This window comes from Choloepus didactylus, chromosome 4 (genome assembly GCF_015220235.1).
Source record: "Choloepus didactylus isolate mChoDid1 chromosome 4, mChoDid1.pri, whole genome shotgun sequence".
In the NCBI taxonomy this organism is placed as follows: domain Eukaryota; kingdom Metazoa; phylum Chordata; class Mammalia; order Pilosa; family Megalonychidae; genus Choloepus; species Choloepus didactylus.
In genome coordinates this window covers 40,845,187-40,863,272 of record NC_051310.1, presented here as the reverse complement: position 1 = coordinate 40,863,272, position 18,086 = coordinate 40,845,187, and the positions used below count along the sequence as shown (strand labels likewise).

The 18,086-nt window shown below is 44.9% G+C and overlaps 2 protein-coding genes across 6 annotated transcripts in view; one reads left to right on the top strand and one right to left on the bottom strand.

The window, feature by feature from the left end:
- SMOC1 (SPARC related modular calcium binding 1) overlaps positions 1 to 18,086 on the top strand; it is a 159,816-nt gene that overhangs the window by 34,428 nt on the left and 107,302 nt on the right. The window lies entirely within an intron of this gene.
- On the bottom strand, positions 6,510 to 8,065 carry LOC119531296 (EP300-interacting inhibitor of differentiation 1-like). The gene has a single exon (XM_037832425.1). The coding sequence runs from the start codon at positions 8,050 to 8,052 to the stop codon at positions 7,477 to 7,479; it is 576 nt and encodes a 191-aa protein (XP_037688353.1). The 5' UTR covers positions 8,053 to 8,065; the 3' UTR covers positions 6,510 to 7,476.

Below are 18,086 nucleotides of genomic sequence, written 5' to 3'. Positions count from 1 at the left end.
GTTAGGATGTGGCCAAGTGAATCAGGATGGGTCTTAATCCTATTACTGGAGGTCTAATAAAGAGAAAACCACAGGGAGGAGCCAGAAGGCGAAAGTCAATGGAACTGGGAAGAGAAAGGAGAGGACGTTGCCCTGTGACAAGAATGTCAAGGAACCCAAGCATTGGCAGCCAGCCAGAATGCTACTGACCTCGGGAGGAAGCAAGCCTTCTAGCCTCTGAAACTGTGAGACAATAAATTCCTGATGTTTAAGCCAAAACCAGTTTGTGGTATTTGTTATGGCATCCTGACAGACTAAGCTGTATGGTAAGTGTATGTCTGCCAAAGTGTTTTCTGGAGTGGCCATACCATTTTACATCCCTACCAGCTATGTCTGAGTGTTCTGGTTCCTTTGTATTCTTGCCAGCATTTGGTACTGTCATTTTTAAATTTTTTTGTTTTTATCCTTAGCATCTTAATAGATATGCTGTATCTCATTGTGGTTTTAATTTGCATTTCCATTTAAAATTTTTGGATTATTTTTGGTTATTATTTTCAAATGAGCTTACATGTGTAGCCATACTTTTCAGTATTGAAAGCAGTAAGTAAATAGCATGATGTATTGAATTGTATTTTTGTATGTGTAAAGAACGTTCATTTGTCAAGTATAGATATTTAAAATTTACCACAATTTTGGCAACCTTGTTTTAGTATTTATATTTTAATATACTCTTAGCCTGTCTAATTTAGGAATGGTGTCTGACTGCTATTAACATATGCTCAGCTGCAGTGGCTTAATTATCCTCTCACATAAAGGAATTCCAGTTGTAGACTGTCCAGGGCTGGTATGGTGGTTCCACAAAATCATCAAGGAGCCAGGCTTTTCTATCTTTCTGTCCCATCACCTTAGGATGTGGTTTCCTTTCTCAAGGTCACACAGTGGCTTCTGGAGTGCCAGCCATCACATTAGCTCTTCAGGCAGAAGAGAGGAAACAGGAAAAGGCCCTTCCATTTTTTCTCATGATGGAAAGCATCGCATCTCCTCACTCTCCTGGTTGCACGCCTGCTCATGCTCTAGGTGTCTTCATCCTTCAGAATGTGGGACTACTTTATGCCTAGGGGAAATATCCAGGCTTTTATTTGGTACCGATTTATTCTCAGTTTGAACACAATTTGAATCAGCCTGTGCTTTAAGTTCATTTGAACATTGGATGTATCAAATTAGAAATTTGGGGGAGAATTGGCTTAAGGCTGCCATATGGAGATCATGACAATTTGACAATGAAGAAAGAGGCAGAAAAACAAACAAACAAACCCAGATGATAGCCTGGGGCTATTTAGTAGTGGGGCCAATAGCTCTGTGTGGCCTCAAAGCCCCTGGCATCTTAATTATGTAATTCACCTGTGCAATTGGCTTTGTGGGTAACCTAATCATTTCTGTATCTCTTTTCTTTCTACTAGACTGTACCTTCTAAGGTACAGTGGAGGTTTTCCCACCTATACTCAATGTTCTGTGTACCCATACATGAGAGCGGTGTACACCTTGCCCAGTTTCTGAGGAAGTCCAAGGAAGGTGAAATATGAATGGATGCTTTGGAGAACTTGAGAGTTAGGGCTGTCAGAAGAAATAGTGAATTTCAGATATACCAAGAACAATTTTCTTTAGTATATGTATCTCCTAAGAGATAACATGGGCTATGCTTATACTTGAAAAAAAAAATCATTGCTTCTCTGCATTTTGTATTTTTATTTGCTAAATCTGGTAGTCCTACTTGGAATGCATGAATGTTGGGGAAAGGCCCTGGTTACTTTTCAGCCTGATGCAGCTGATGGGATAGAACTGATTTTAATGAAACATACTCCACCTTGGCACAATAGTGGAAACATTTTGATCGGACCTTGTCTGAGCGTGGAACTTCTGGTGCTCTTCTGAAGCAAAGGAAAACAAGTTTCTCTTTCCATGGCTGCTAATAAGCTCAGTACCATAGCCCTTGGAAAAACCCTGGTTTTAAGAGACCTAAAGACAACATCAGGTTTATGTTCCCTTATCTCCTTGGCTTGTCCCTTGCTGTTTAGAGAACACTTACTTTTTTTAGGATTGTATGTCATATCCTTTAATATCTGTTTATGCATTTGGACCTAGAATTGGAATGGAAAAGCTCAGCTTCTGTACAGAGTCATGGATGAGTTCCTCAAGATGTGAACAAAACAGGCCAGTGTTGACATAGGGCTTTCTCTAAAACAGTGGTTCTCAAAGTGTGGTCCCTGGTCTAGCAGCTCAGTATCTCCTAGGGATTTGTCAGAAATGTAAATTCCAGTCCCTCCCCAGACCAATGGAACCAGAAACTCTGCAGTGGGGCCCAGCACTCTGTTTTTAACATGCCCTCAGGGTGACTCTGATGTACACTAAAGTTTGAGAATCACTGCCCTAAATCAGGGACCCACAAACTTTTTCTGTAAAGGGCCACATGGTCTCTGTGGCAGCTACTCAGCTCTGCTCTTGCAGTGCAAAAGCAGCCACAGGCAATAAGTAAATGAACGGGCGTGGTGGTATTATAAAGTAAATAAAACTTTATTTACAAAAAACGGGCAGTTGGGGCCAGATTTGTTCCTCACAGTAGTTTGCTGATCCCTGCAAAAATTAAAGGGCACACGCAGAGTGGTCAGACTTGCTGGTTAACTTGCCTCTTTTAAATCATCTGTAGATATGAAATGCTCCTCAACAGTCAGATGTGGGAGATACCAGGGGAAGAAAAAACCAGAGCTCCCTAGTCTGTGAAGTAGCTGCCATTGTCAGAGTAGGCTCCCTCCCAAGGGGCCTGATGACTAGATGTGTCTTTGTCCATCTGTAAGTCTTTGTTCCCAACTGTAGTGTTCATTAATGAGAGCATTCTGTCTGCTCTCACTGGAAACTTATTCCCATTTACACCAAGCACCACCTGGCAGTCCTATTATATTTCTTTAGTCCATTCATTCTCCCATTCTTCTGGAAGACTAGTTCACACATCCTCTTCTCTTCTCAAACCTCCAACATATCTTCCCTCTCTACTCACTTGCAGCTAATGGTCTTTCTTCCTCTTTCATTGACAAAATATAGGCAATGAGAAGAGAATTTCTGCAGGCTGCCATTATTACATCTACGACCCTACCCACATCTGTACCCGAATCCACCACCTATCCTTCCATCACTGTGGATGAACTGCCATTGCCTCTATCCAAGGCAATGCCCCCTCTTTTGCACTGCTCTCATCTCCTTTCACCTACTAGAGGAACTGCTTCAGCAATTGTCTCCCTCTCTTCTGTGTCACCATTTTCTTCTCTCTGTGGAATCATTTCTGCAGAATCAAATCTGCTGTAATTTCTCCCATAATCCCTTCTTGCTACCACTCCATTACTGCTGCTCTTGACAGCAAAATTCCCTGAAAGGGTTGTCTGTACACCCGCTCCCCAATTCCTTGCTCCCATCTTCTCTTGAGCGCACACCAATCAGGCTTTCATCTCCACCACTTCTCTGACAAGGTTGTTGATATTGCCAGTGACCTTCAAGCTGATTAACTCAATGGTGAATGTTCGGTCCTCATCCTACTAGGCTCTCAGCAGCACTTGAAATCGTTGATCACTTCCCCTTTCGTGAGCCTCTCTCTTCTGTTTCTGGGACATCTCTCTCTGAGTTCTCCTCTACTTTTCTGAATGTTCCCAATCAGTCTCATTTCCTGGTTCCACCTCATCTCTTTCACCTCTGCATGCTGGAATTCCTCAGGGCCCAGCCCTAGGAACTCTTGTCTGTCTATACTCCTTCCTTTGGTGAGCTCATATAATCTTATGGTTTAAATAGATCTGTATGCAGAGGCTTCTCAAATCTATGTCTCTAGCCTGGATATATCCATACCAAGATAGCCAACTTCCTACTCAACATCTCTCCTTGAATGTCTGACAGGAAAGTGAAACTGAAACTACCAAAACCCAACTCCAGAGTTTGACCACAAACTTCCAAACCCATTTACCCTGTGGTCTTCCCCAACTCAATAAATGGCAACTCCATCCTTATATTTGTGACAAGAGCTTCAGAGTCATCCTTGGCCTCTGTCTTTCGCTTACATCCCAAATCATATCCATCTGCAAATCCTACTAGCTCTACCTTCAAGATGCATCCAGAATTCATCCACTTCTTGCCGTCTACACTTCCATACCCTGGTCCAAGGCATGGTCACTTCTTACTGGGTTTACTGCAGTTAGCCACCATGCCTGTCTCCTTTCGCAGCCTCTGTTCCCTCCACTCTGTTATTAACACAGCAGCAGAGCGAGCCTTTTGTAATGTAGGTCATATCGCTGCTCTGCTTCCCAACCTGTACCTTCCAAGGGCCCACATAACTTGCTCTTCTGCTGCCTCTCTGACCTGACCCCCTGATCTCCCACCTTTGCTCCAACTGCCCTGGCCTCCTTGCTGTTCCCTCAGCACCCCAGGTACATCCCTTCCTTAGGGCCTTTGCACTCGATGCTCCCGCTGTATGGAATGCCCTCTCCCCAGACAACTGCATGGCTCACTGCTTCACTTCCTTCAGGCCTCTGCTCAAATGTCGCCTCTCAGAGACTCTTCCCTGACCAACTCAGGGTTAAGAACCACCACCCCCCAACCTACTTATGCTCTCTGTCCTTTGTCTTGCTTTACTTTTCTCCATAGCACATATCACCATCTGCTAGACAATATACATGTGTGTGTTTATGGTCTGCGCCCTTCCACTCGCATGAAAGCTCCACAAGGGTGGGAACTCTCGTGCCTAGAAGAATGTCTGGGACCTAGAACAGGCAGAACATGCTGGAAGCATGTCGAATGAGTGAATTCTCACCCAACAGACTTTCTTAAACTGCATTATAATAGGGTGGTGGTTTTCAAACATTTTAAAAGCAGCATAGCTCTTTTTCCAAATAAACTTATGAGGAATCTCAACTTGAAGTTATTAATGACATTTTATTAGTTTGATTTTATCTAATTTTTGATTTTGTTTTTGATGTATTTTTGTAATGTGTTAACATCCTGATTTCAATTGATAACTAGTTGCAAAAAGTAACAACTCTCTTTGCAATAGCAGAATACTTTTCAGTTAAACTGACCCAGAAGTTTGAGGGATACATAGTGAGATATTTATATTTCAAAGTTGCTAACAGTTTCTAACAACTGTTCATTGCTTATCATACATGTGAGTCAGGCAAGAAGTGCCCAGATTTACAATAAGCTCTCAAACTGTCGATGATGGGATGGTATTATGACCTGATGTTACACAATCATTCATTATTAAACAATTGACCAAAACGCCTTGATGAGAATACACAGGTGCCTGAGCACTGCTCAGCAATTGGTTGGGTGCATGTGAGCTGTCATAGTTTACTTTATTTGCTTTTAGAATTTCACATGAACAGACATGAGCAGCCTGAAAAAAAAAAAAAAATAGAGTGTATACCTATGACTTCCTAATCAATGAAAGAATGAATGACACATTTACAAAATATTTAAATAAACCCACAGCCGTTGCACCGGAGTTTTGTTACTGAGTATTATGTGAAAAACGAGGGTACAATGCATCGTATTGGCGATCTTCAATGTGTTAACGTTTGGACTGTAACACATCAGTCATTCATTTAAAAAAATGGTTTTAAAATAGTTTATCAGTTATGACTTATTCTTTTACTTAACCTTTTTTTGAAAAATGGCAAACATTGTTTTTTGGGTTTCTGTATGAACAAAATCTGCAGAGCAGTATGGACCAGGCCAGTGATCTTGGGTGTATTTTCCAAGGGATCATTAGGGAAGATTCCAAAGAGAGCTTCAATTAAACAATTTGGATATTAAATGAACCCAGCAGAAGCCAAAAGGGGAGGCAACATGCAGTGTCCTCTTTAAAAAATAAAACCTCGCCTGCCCCTCTTCCCTGACTGTGGTGATGGGATTTTGACCATGGACCCTGGAGTCAGGCTGGCTGGGTTACGTTCCTGGCTCTGTTACTTACTGGCTGATGACCTTGGCCCTGTAGCAGACCTGGGCCTCAGTTTCTTCCTCGGTAAAATGGGAATAATAATAATAGCTACCTCACAGGACCCTTTTGAGGATTAAATGAATTAACGTGTTAAACACTTAGTGCCTGGCAATAAAATAAATGTTGGCTGTTTCCTCCTCCCCCTCCTCTTCCTCCTCCTCCCTCTCCTTCTGAAAGTTGACACTTTTCACAGCTGCCCAGACTGCAAAGGCTACAAGATATTGAGCCAAGAGTAAAGCTTCTCTGTCTCTTCTGAAATGCGGCATTTTGAGGTTCTTCAGGTAATTCGTGGGACATCAAACACAGCCAGTCAAGTGATGTAGGCATTAGGGAATATTCCCTTTCTTTTTTTTTTTTTTTTTTTTATATTGAATGCTGGTGCATAATGAATAACAAGCTTTAATTAGAGGAGGAGAAGAGGGAAACAGATACGGAAGTGGATTTTTGGGCAGGTTTAAAACCACCTTTAAAGATTGATGGCAAAACTGTTCATAAAGTCTTTTTTTTTTTGGTAGTTCAAGATGTACAGCTTTCCTTCTACTGACAAATTTTCACTAACAGTTCTCATAATATGAAGTTCAACTATCTTTTGCCTGACAAGTTACATGAAAAATAGAGAGGGAGCAAAACAGAAAATTTCCCTAATATGTAAGGGTGTTATAAATAGTTTCTTTTCTCTGTATTTTCACATACAATTTTAGTGTTTACATTTGAAACATTATTAAGAGAATCTTAATTTTTAATTGGTCTTAATTTTTTAAATGGTCGTAACAATGGATTCTTTTGAATTATAGAACACAGTAGCTTTATAAACTATCAAGATACATGTAAAAACAGAATTTCAGATGCTCTTGGAAACATATTTTAAGATACAGCATATGTGATATGTATTTTTGAGGGGGTTTGTTCATCCTGTTGGGATACTGAAAACTCTGTCTTATACAAATAATTTAGCCTTTGAAAACTCTAGTTTGAATAAATCATAAAGTTTGAATTTTCAAAGTTTTCTCAATAGGCTTCCAGTCCAAATAACTCAAAGACATCTTGTGCCCTAAGATGGACTTTTTGCTTATTTTTTTGTCTCAATACACAGTTTTAACAACAATGGGCTCTTTGCTGGCAGTTTGTCTTGGTCATGACTTATTCTTGCAAAACCATTCCTTACTGTGAAGCAGGTAGGTAAGATCTTCCCCAATGCAAGGAAAATAATCTGGATCAATAACAAAGTCAAAGGCATAGGTGTTTCAGGACATTCTGGAAAAGAGGTTTCAAGTCTACAGATCCTTTTTCCTTTTCTTCCAACTGTGCAGTCACTGCCCTATTCTATTCGGCAAAACGAAAACAAAAAAATTTCTTTTTGAAGATCAAGTTTTTCACAGGTACGGAACTATTTGTAATGAACCCAAAAAGTAGTGGAATGTTGGGTCTCTCCTCAAGTAGTTTCCTCCTCTTCCAACAGCTTGTAACTACTCTCTATCGATAATCTCATCACAGCCGAGTTCTTCGGTCAGACGATTGACAACCATAAGTGAAAAGAGCTCTTCGATAAAAGCCAACTGATCAAACGAGGTCTTCTCATAATGCATCTGAAATCCGCCATCTAGGGCTGCTTCTCTTGCTCTAGATGTTCTCAGAAACATCTTGTTGGCTTCTTCGAGGGCCGCGGACACTCTGTAGCCTGCACCACTCAGCTGCTCCTCTTCGGGATAGTCGTAGTCGTCCTCCCAGTCATCAAATTCCTCACCCTCGTCCTCACTCTCGAAGTATGGGGCTGCGATCTGGCATGGCTGCTCCCCAGGGTTGGGACCGTTCGCAAGGCCCCGTTTCCCCACAGGCTCCGCCATTGGCTGGGCCTCCTCCTCCTCCATTGGGCCTTCTTCCTCGAGCTGTGGCGGGGCCCCGTTGCGGGAGGGGCTCGGGGATGGCTCCCGGCTCCCGCTGCCTACCTCCATCTGCGGAAGGTCACTCTCGCCAGGCATCACATCCATCTGCAGGTCACTGCTCTCTTCATACAACTCGGACAACACGGACATTTCAGACATCTTACAAGCTGCTCGAGCGCTAGCACAGCGTTTTCAGCAAGCCCCTTTCTTTTAAGGTGAAAAATCAACTGAGTTTAAGCCGTGTGTCTTCTCTGCTGCTGTCTCTGAGGGCACACACCTGGGGTGGGCTGGGGCGCGCTGACTTACGGTTATTTTTTGTAGAAGGGGCTAGAATCTTCTTCCCCATAGGACTGGAGCTTCCCTTTGGGAAACTTTCTTGCTGCCTTGGACAGCTAAGGTCAGGCCCGTGGAAAAAGCTGGACTAACAACCTTGTCATATTCAGGGACAGAAGTAACAGAAACCCAGGTGTTCCCCATCAGGATGAAGCCTAGAGCCCAGGCACTGGCAGGTTCTCACAAATTGCCACCCCCAGTTTGGCCCTACCGCTTCCACACATCTCTCATCTCACCTGCGTCCCAACCATAGAATGACTCTGCTCCCTAGAGGTATCCTGACGTTTTTGCCTTCTCTACTTTTTCTTTTTTTATCATATTTTTATTGTGGAATATAACATATGTACATAGAAGTGATAACTTTCCAAGTGCAATTTAACAAGTAGTTAGAAAGTACATTTTAAAGAATGTTATGGGTTACAGTTCCACAGTTTCAGTTATTTCCTTATTGTGAAATATAAGATATGCAAAAAGGTGATGACTTTCAAATTACAATTTAACAAGTAGCTACGTAGCAAATCTCAAAGAATGCTATGGGTTATAATTCCACCATTTCTAGCTATTCTAATACCTTAGCAACTAAGAAAAATAAAATTATATAGGGATTCAGTATTCATAAGCCTTTGTTAAATTCCATCTTGTCTGTTGCTACCCCTTCCTCTAATTTAATCACTTTCCCAATCTTCAGGGGTGTCTAGGCAGTGACCACCCTAACTTGTTCATGTTGAAAAGGGGCTGCATCTAGTTGATGTTCTTGAAGAGGCTATTGCCTCTGGGTTTTGGGACTTAGCTTGCCTTCTCTACTTTAAAAATATAATAATGATTATTATTTTAACCACAGCTATTATTACTACTGATATTTACTGAGACCTAGAATGTGCCAGACACATGTAATATTGCAACATACCCATGATTATCTACATTTTACAGACATGCAGAAGGAACTGGGGTGTATCAGTTTCCTAGGGCTGCCGGAACAACATACCACAGACTTAAAATGAGAAATTTATTGTCTCAGAATTCTGGAGGCTTGAAGTCTGAAACCAAGGTGTTGTCAGGGCCATGCATGCTTCCTCCTAAGTCTGCAGGGAAGAATCTGTCCTATGCCTCTCTCTTGGCTTCTGGCAGTGGCTTGCTGACAATCCATGGCGTGCTCTGCCTCAGTCATCACATGGTGTTCTCCCTTTATCGGCCTGTGTCTGTGTCCAAATTTCCTCTCATAAGGACACCAGTCATATTGGATTAAGGGCCCACCCTACTCCAGCATGGCCTCTTTTTAACTTGCCTATTTCTATTTGTAATGACCCTATTTCCAAATAAGGTCACGTTCCTGGGATCAGGGGTTAGGACTTGAACTTTTGGGGGATGCAATTCAACCCACAGGATGGGGTATTAAACATGATCTGTGATCCCTCAGCTCATGATTGCAAAGCTGGGCCTCAAACGCTGGCCAGTTTGACTGCAAATCTCGTTCTCTTAACTCAGTTGTCCAAGCTACAATGGGAGTGGGGTGGGGGTGGGGGTTGCTAAGTCCTGCAGAGACTCCTATTTTATTTTCTCTCCTGGCTTTGACAAAGTCAGTGGAAACCCATCAGAAATCATCTTTTCAAAAAAAACATATTTATTATAGAATTATTCAACATACGTTTTATCCAAAACTTTTGGAAAACTTATACTGGATAAGGATTATCCAATATAAAATTAATGTAACCATCTGGACTAGACTGGCCTGTTAACACAAACACCATACACACACACAATCTTTTGCAGCAGGGATAAAAGACAGATTCTATACCTTGAGGTTGAGATGGGTGCCTGCTGCAGGCAATCCATCAGACCCCTGGGTGGGAGATGTGGACGTTCTCTCTCCCTGACGACTGCCGAGGCTGCCGCTGTAGGTTGGATTCAGTTTAAGGGCTCTCATCAGTGAGGCCCAGAGCCTCTCCAGGACTTGCAGGCAGGACAATGGCATGCACCCCAGGTTAGGAGTGCGTGCCAGTGAGCAAGGAAAGCCCAGGAACCTTATTCTCTGTAGTGGGAAAATCTCTTTCTGCGATTGGTTTCCTTAGGGCTACTGCTGTTTATTATCTGTGCAATGACTGAATCCTATTGCATTGATTCCAGATCTGATTGATGCCACTGCTGGCTCTCTTGTTGCCTCCTACCTGGCTATAGGTGTATGGATATGCAAATTAGGCTGAGGCAGAGGCCATGTGGAGGCCTCCCTGGGAGCAGGCAGCCTCCAGGTTGATATTGTTAAGGGGCTGTTGCCAGAAGCAGGACTTTGAGAGTTATAATTCATAAGCTCATTTTCTCCACACAGAACATCATTACTCTGTCCTCCCAACCCAGTTCTAACATTCATTCAGCACGTTTGTATTGAGCTTCTGCTCCAGGTGAGGATACAATGATGAGACCCAGTTGTTGCCATCATGGAGTTTATAGTTTAGTGGGGGGTGTTTTAGTTTCCTTGGCTACTCAAAGCAAATGCCATGAAATGGGTCAGCTTAAATAATGAGAATTTATTCACTCATGGTTTTCAGGCTGGGAAAATGTCCAAATCAAGGCATCATCAAGGTGATGCTTTCTTCCCAAAGACCAGCTGCTGGCGATCCTTGGCTCCTCTACTGCATGGCAAGACACATGGCTGTGTCTGCTGGTCTCCCTTCTCTTTTGGGTTTCATTGATTTCAGTTCCTTGCTTTTGTGGCTTTCTCTGCCTGAATTTCCATCTCAAAAGTTCCTACTTACAAAGGGTTCACACCCATAGGAATGGATTAAATTTAAGAGCATGTTTTTCTGGGGTGCATACAGCTTCAAACTGCCACTGAAGGAGACAGTAAAATAATCATACATAAAATATAACTTTCACCCTGGAGAGTGCTACGAAGATCTCCTTTGATCTGGGGCTTTGGCATAGTCTGGAAAGTCAGAGAGGGCTTCCAGGAGGATGTGATGATTGAGGTGAATTCTGGAGGGGGAGGAGGAGAAGTTTCTCAGTGAAGAGGGGTGGGTGGAGCCCTAGGCTGAGGACACTCCACCAGGAAAGGCCCAGGGCTGGAGGTGGTGGCCTGTTGAAATTCTACCCTTTCTTCAAGCCCCTTCACAGTCACCACTCAGGTCCCCCTCAGCTGGAGGCTCCACAGGAGCCCTGCTTTGCTTCTGAGCACTAGGTTTCTTAGGGGGTTTGACACATCGTGACTCCTGTGAGGCTTTAAATTCCTGTTGGTGGTGAGGACACACAGTTGATGGCCAGAATCCATTGTCCTCCTGGGGGGCTCAAAGGCTCTTAAGGGCACCTGGGCCATCAACTACCCTCCCTCACATCAACTTCCTGCACACAGCTGGCCTGATGCCTCCTGAGTCGTGGCGGGGGATCTAGCCTGACTGTAGCCCCCTCCTCTGACTACTGCCTTGGTCATTACATCAGGGGCAAGATCTTGCAGGCTGGTGGAGAGAAGAGGTGGCCTGACAACCTCTACCATCTCACACTGTTCGCATGGTCCTTCCCAGGGTAGGCTGTTAGGACGTGAGGCTCACAGCCTGCACTGTTTTTTAGTTCTACTTACTGCAGAATTTAGTGTTGAGCACTGTCTTTTGGGCCTAGTTTCCCAGGAGAGCAGAATGGGGCCACAGTTCATTCAGCAAATACTTTGCGTACCCCTGATGTGCCCTGCACCAAGTCCCCAGGCTCTGTCCCCTGCCTTCAGGAAGTTCCCAGCCTGGTGGCAATACCAGCCTTATGGCCCTCTCTGGACTAATCTGGGAGAGGGGTGAGTGAAATCCCAGATCCATGCCGGATTTGCATTCTGGGAAGTGAGAGGGCTGCCATGAGCCTCAGAAGCATTTTAGCCTTCTGTTTCCAAAAAGAGTATTCCCAGGGGCTGAGCTGGGGCTGTAACTTGGGTGGTCTCACTGCACCATCCAGCTGGAAGATGAATTGATGCTTCTCATGTGTTTCTCTCCTTTTATAAAATGGATCAGAGGGTCTTAAAGCAACTTATGCTTTGCGCTGGGAACCAGAAACAGCAGGTTAGGAATCAAGAGGGGGAAAGAATGGGAGAGCCAGGCAGAGACCTGAGGGAAGGAAGTCCCCTCTCTGCCCCAGGACCCTGAAATGCTGGGTGTGAATATGGCTGGCTGTGGCCACCCAGGAACACTGCTCCTGTCTGTGCCCCAACTCCCCCAACTTCCTGCCTCTCTTGACCCAGCAAACTGTTGCAGAATCCGACAGTGCCCAGCTCAGAGCCACTGGGCTTCATATCCCATTAGCTTATGAAGAGGCAGCTCAGATGTCATGGTAGAGAGTGTAGGCTTTGGAGCCATTGAATACTGGCTGTGTTGTCCAGGGCTAGTCACATAACTTCTTGAACTTTCTTGTTGGTAAAATATAAGTGCAGACACTGCAGGATGTAAAGAGAGACTAAAATACACGCTAATGCCTTTAGTGCAATGCCTGGAGTCAGCAAATTCAGTAAACAGAGGCGGATGTTGTTATTTACTGCTTTTCCTCTTCCCATCGTACTTTGGGCTGTGAAGGTCTTGTGCATCAGTATATACTCGGGAATAGTCTGTGCTGCTGCTTGAAAGTGGTTGGAATATGCCCCAGGGACAGCTGAACCCTTCCTGCTATAGGAGCTGGCTTTTCTAGGCAAAGTCCTGGCTCAGGTTGGTCTCCCTGCCTCTTGCTCTTAGGTGTAATATGCTCTCTGCAGCCTTCATGCTCAAAGTGTGGTCCATAGGCCAGCTTCATTGGCATTGCTTAGAAGCTTCTTAGAAACGCAGCACCCTGGGTCCCCTCCAGACCTACTGAACAATAACCTGCATGTTAAAAAGATCCCCATGTGATTCGTATACACACTAGAGTCTGTGAGGCACTGCTCCACCTTGTATCAGCTTATGCAGATTGAGACCTTTATTTATTATTATTATTATTATCATTTTTTTTTTTGGGGGGTGTCATGGGGAGAGGGTACACATGGGCAGAGGAGGGAAGGGGATGAAAGATGAGATAACTGAAGACCTTCAGAACTTGACCTGTAACTTTGGTGCATCCCACCAGTTGTTACACTGAACCTCATTCTCCTGTTGACTCTGTCTCTCTCCTGGGTGAGCTCCTGGAGCAGGGCCTGTGCTGTCTATATGTATATTCTCCACACCAGCTCACTGCTGGGCTCCGAGTGACTCAGGGTGACTCAGACCTCAATAACTGTTTGAGTAAATGCAGCAAGACTATTTCCATGTAAATGTGAGTCCCCTCTCACTGTTTCTAAAACCCAGGTGCATATAGGGGTTGGAAAAGGGGACATATGTGTTGTGATGGTTTGGATCTATTGTGCCCCCTGGATAAGTCATGTTCTTTAATGCAATGTTGTGGGGGCAGACTTACTAGCCTTGATTAGGGTGGGACTCTGATTAGATTATTTCCATGGAGGTATGGCCCTGCCCATTCAAGGTAGATGTTAATTAGATCACTGGAGTCCTTTAAGAGGCTCAGGAAATGAGAGTGGGAGCTGACATAGATGCTTGGAGATGCTTGGAGTTGCAAACAGTAGGACTTTTGGAGATGCCAAGCTAAGAGATGAAGCTCAGAGTTTGCCCTGGAGAAGCTAAGAGAGGACCCCTAGATGCTTAGAGACAAATGCCCTGGGAGAAAGAAGCAAGGATGCACAGGAGCTGAGAGAGAGGAGCTGAGACAGAAGCTCAGAGACATTTTGGAGAAAGCCGTTTTGAAATACAACCTGGGAGCAAAAGACCAGCAGACGCCAGCCACATGCCTTCCCAGCTGACAGAGGTGTTCCAGATGCCATCAACCTTCCTTCAGTGAAGGTATCCTTTTGCTGATGCGTTAGTTTGGACACTTTTATGTCCTTAGGACTGTAAATTTGTAACTTAGTAAGTCCCCTTTATAAAAGCCAATCCATTTCTGGTACTTTGCATCATGGAAGCTTTAGCAAACCAGAACATGTGGGTAGTTTTGTGTAGACTAGAGGAGAGAGAGACTTGCTGGCTTTCCTTTCATCTCTCCAGCTTTTTTCTCCATCTATTTTGCCTCCTCCTCCTGTTCTGCCCTCTTAGTGCATGATTTCCTGATGGCTTGGTCCTGGGCCCTCTATCTCAAGCTATACTTTCCCCCAGGCAATTTCATCAAATTCCATGTCTTTAAATCCATGCCTTGGTGCCTCTCAACTTTATATCTATAGCCCTTACCTCTAGACTCCTATGCCCAGCTGCCCAATTGACATCTTCACTCAGGTGCTGTCTTAGTTGGGTTCCCTGATTGCAGAGAGAGCTGAGACAGGGGTTCAGTGCATGGGATTTATTGAGGGTGTGCTCTCAGAAGAAAGGGAATGGGGGAAGCAGGATAGGCAGGGAAAGAGGCTAAGTAAGGATGTGGTGTGGTGTGATGTCAGGTAATGTCTGGCCTTGGCCTGATGCACTGCTTGGGAGTGGGGGAGGATGGGAAATAGACCCTACCTGACCTCCCCTCACTAGGGGTAGGTAGCTGCCCTCACCAGGGCAATTCCGTGGAGCAGATCCACAGCACTTGCTGCAGCTGGGGGATGAGTGCACCTGCCAGAAGAGGGGACCTGGTAGGGAATCTCGGTGGGGCACCAGCAGTCTCTGCTAATGATGTTCCAATAAATTGACATCTACAATTTAATATGCCTCAAACTGCTCTTCCCTTGCAAGTCCTCCCATAGACTTTCCTATCTCAATGTATGGGTCCACCATTCACCTATTTGCTCAAGTGAAAAATCTAGAGATCCCTGTTAGTTCCCCCCCCTATTTTCCTCAAGCCCCCACATATGGTCCATCACCAAATCCTACAAAATATGTTCCATCTGCACTTCCTTCTGTCTCTCTTTCTCCACTTATACCATCTTCTTCTAAAATGCTGTCACCCTCTCTCGGGCCTGGATAACTTGGAGAACCTCATATCTGATTCCCCTGTTTCTTCCCTTACCCTTCACACAGCAGCTGGGGTGACCTTTTAAAAATGTAAAGCAGATCATGTCATCCCCTTGTTTAGAACCCTCTGATGCCTTCTCAGGGCACTTAGTATGAAATGCAGACTCCTCACCATTGCTGTGTCAGGACCTGCATAGCCTCTGCCCCTCTCTACCCCCCTCCACCTCCTTCACCCCCTTTCCCCCTCCAACACCCCTTGTGTAATGAGGTAGTATGGGTGTGACTCTCATCTTTGTGCATCTTTTCTCCTCTGCTAGACTGGGAGGCACTTGTGGGAAGAAGCCATGATTTTCCCTAGATCTTGCTTGGGCAGCTCAACATTCAAGCCTACACCTAAACGTCACCCCTGCACCCCAGGATCCTTCCCATATCACACCATCTAAAACAGAGCCACCACCCCACTTCCAGCCACTTGCTGTGCCATCACCTTGGTTTATTTTCTTCAGAATACAAATTACTGTCTGTAGTATTTTGTCCATTTATTTGTTTCTTGTCTGTCTGCCCTTAATCCCTCTAAAATGTGGAGTCCATGAGAGCAGGGACCTCATGTGTCTTGCTTGCCACTGTATCCCCAGCACCAACGGTGCTGGGCGTGTCGTAGGCTTTCAATTATTTGAACTGGGAGAAGTGAATGAGAAGGGGTTAGGGCCATGGGCTCTCTGCACTCTTGAAGCTTCATTTAGGCTCTGGTAGGCCCTGTCCTGAAAGTTCATTGTAGATTAGAGGGTGTTCCTTTCTTCCTAAAATGGCTGTGTCAGTAAATGAAACCTAGATTTCTTGCTCATACCTCAGACCACCAGGCAAGACAGATAAATCTGGAAAAACCTGAGCCCTCCCTGAGGAGGTGTCCTGGCTCTTCCCATTGCACCTCCCTGGAACTTGCTCTGCTCCTCCTGAAGGCTCCTCTTCAAACCCTCTCAAGCTGAGGCCCCAGGAGCTCATTGACATCACAAGTCCTTTTTTTCATCTCCTCCATTGGCTCCTGACTTGGTATTACCAAAATCCTGTCAAAGTCTGAGAGTTTGCCTGCCCAGGCAACAAATACAAGTTAATTATGTTCTCCTATGACAACTTTGTTTTAAGAACAAGAAACAGGATTTTTCTGATTGCAGATTCTTATGGCACTAATGACATTAAGCATTTCAGTCCTCTGTATTGTGTTCTGAGGAGGAGTTTTGGAAGGAGAAAGCTCAGCACCAGACCGAGCACTACCCTGAAGACAACTAGTTATATCTTTGTGTTTGATTTTGCATCGAGGGCAGGGAGGACTGAGCCATCCTCTCTGCTTCAGGCCATGGGAAGTATAAGTTGCTGGTCGTGTTACTCTGCAGGGGATTGGAAAGGAAAAGGGGAAAAAATAGGGCTCTAGGGGCCGGGCAGCAGAGGCAGGAAAGATTGGGCCACCTCTCACGGCCTCAGGTCCTAGAGGATCTCTAAAGAATCAAATGGCCCCTTGTTCCAGAGGCAGCTGAACCCTACTTCTGTTGCGGGGCCAGCACCCCTGACTGATCTCACCAAATTGCTCAGAAAACAGTTTCTTCTCATTGCACTTTCTGTTCCCCTTCGTGGCACAGTCAGGAACATGCTTTCCTTGTTCACTGTTGGGTCCCTGTGAGCAGAAGTGCACGTTGTAGGCACCAAATGTCCTTTCTTGAATGTTGAATGGTGGAAAGTATGTTGGAGTCCAAAGACCTAATTAAAAGTTGTGTTCTAGAGTCTTTTACATGGTGACCTTGGGGAAGTCACTTGTGCTCTCTGAGTCTCAGTTAATGTTTTCCCAGCATGCTGTTGTTGTGAGAACCTGAATCTGGCAATGATGATGATTGCAACAATAGCTATTTATATTGAGTACTTAATCTGTGCCGGTGTAATTCTAAACTCTTTACATAGCTTCACTTGCACTTCATTTCACTTACCACATCCTTCTGCTGTGGTTCCATTATCATGTCCATTTTGCACATGTGGAAACTGAGGCACAGATAACTTAAAACACCATGTCCAAGGCCACAAACTACAGCTAGGGTTTGAAACCAGGTGCTTAATTCACATGGCCAACTGAGATAATAAATTCAGAACATGCTTTGTCAAGTGCTGACCAGTTTCCAGTTGTTTCAGGGTTTGGCTTTGGAGGTCATTGACATCTCACTGTTTTCCTGTGTCTGTGCTTGGACCCAGAAACGCGGGTCAGGAAGGGCTTTGCAATTGCTTGAGGATGTGAGGGGCGATGGCAGGATAGGGAACTGGGCTCAGTTAAATGGTCAGAAGAAACCTGTTACCCATGCCAGAAGGCTGCAGAGGAGGTGCAGGATTGCTTGGGCTGAGGACACTTCCCCAGCCATTGCTCTGGTTTTCTGAAGGGAGCCCGGAAGGCTCTGGTTTTCTGGAGGGAGCCTGCTCACATCTGAACCAAGTAATTGGCAGGACTAAGCATCCAGCAGGGGCTTCCAGGCCACCTCAGCCAGGGGTAATGGCGCTGAGTTCCCCTCTGTCCTGTAATGTGAAGCTAAGAGAGAGCCCTTCAGGAAATGCAAAAGGGAACAAATAAAGGAGGGGTGAGTGTGGGGAAGAGAAGGTGACAGGGACTTGGGCAAAAAGGGAAAGGAGGGATGGTGTGTTCCATGCATGGGATTCTCCCCAGAGAGAAGGGTTGCCTTGAAGGAAATCCAGGAAGCTTCGGGACCCGAGGCCCAGAGGAGCCTTGCCAAGGTCAGACCTGGAGGAGGGTCGTTTCTGACTGTTTGGGGCTGGCACCCCGGTGGCTGGCGCCGGTCACTGGCTTCCCTGGTAGGGACACAGGCAGACTTCCTGGGCTCTGCCGTGTCTGTGTGCAGCTCTGATTTATTTATAGATTTTCCTTGTCTGTATCAGGGATGGTTTTTCTTGGCAAAT

Coding starts and splice junctions, on each gene's coding strand:
- LOC119531296 (XM_037832425.1), bottom strand. CDS start 8,052: ATGTCTGAAATGTCCGTGTTGTCCGAGTTGTATGAAGAGAGCAGTGAC.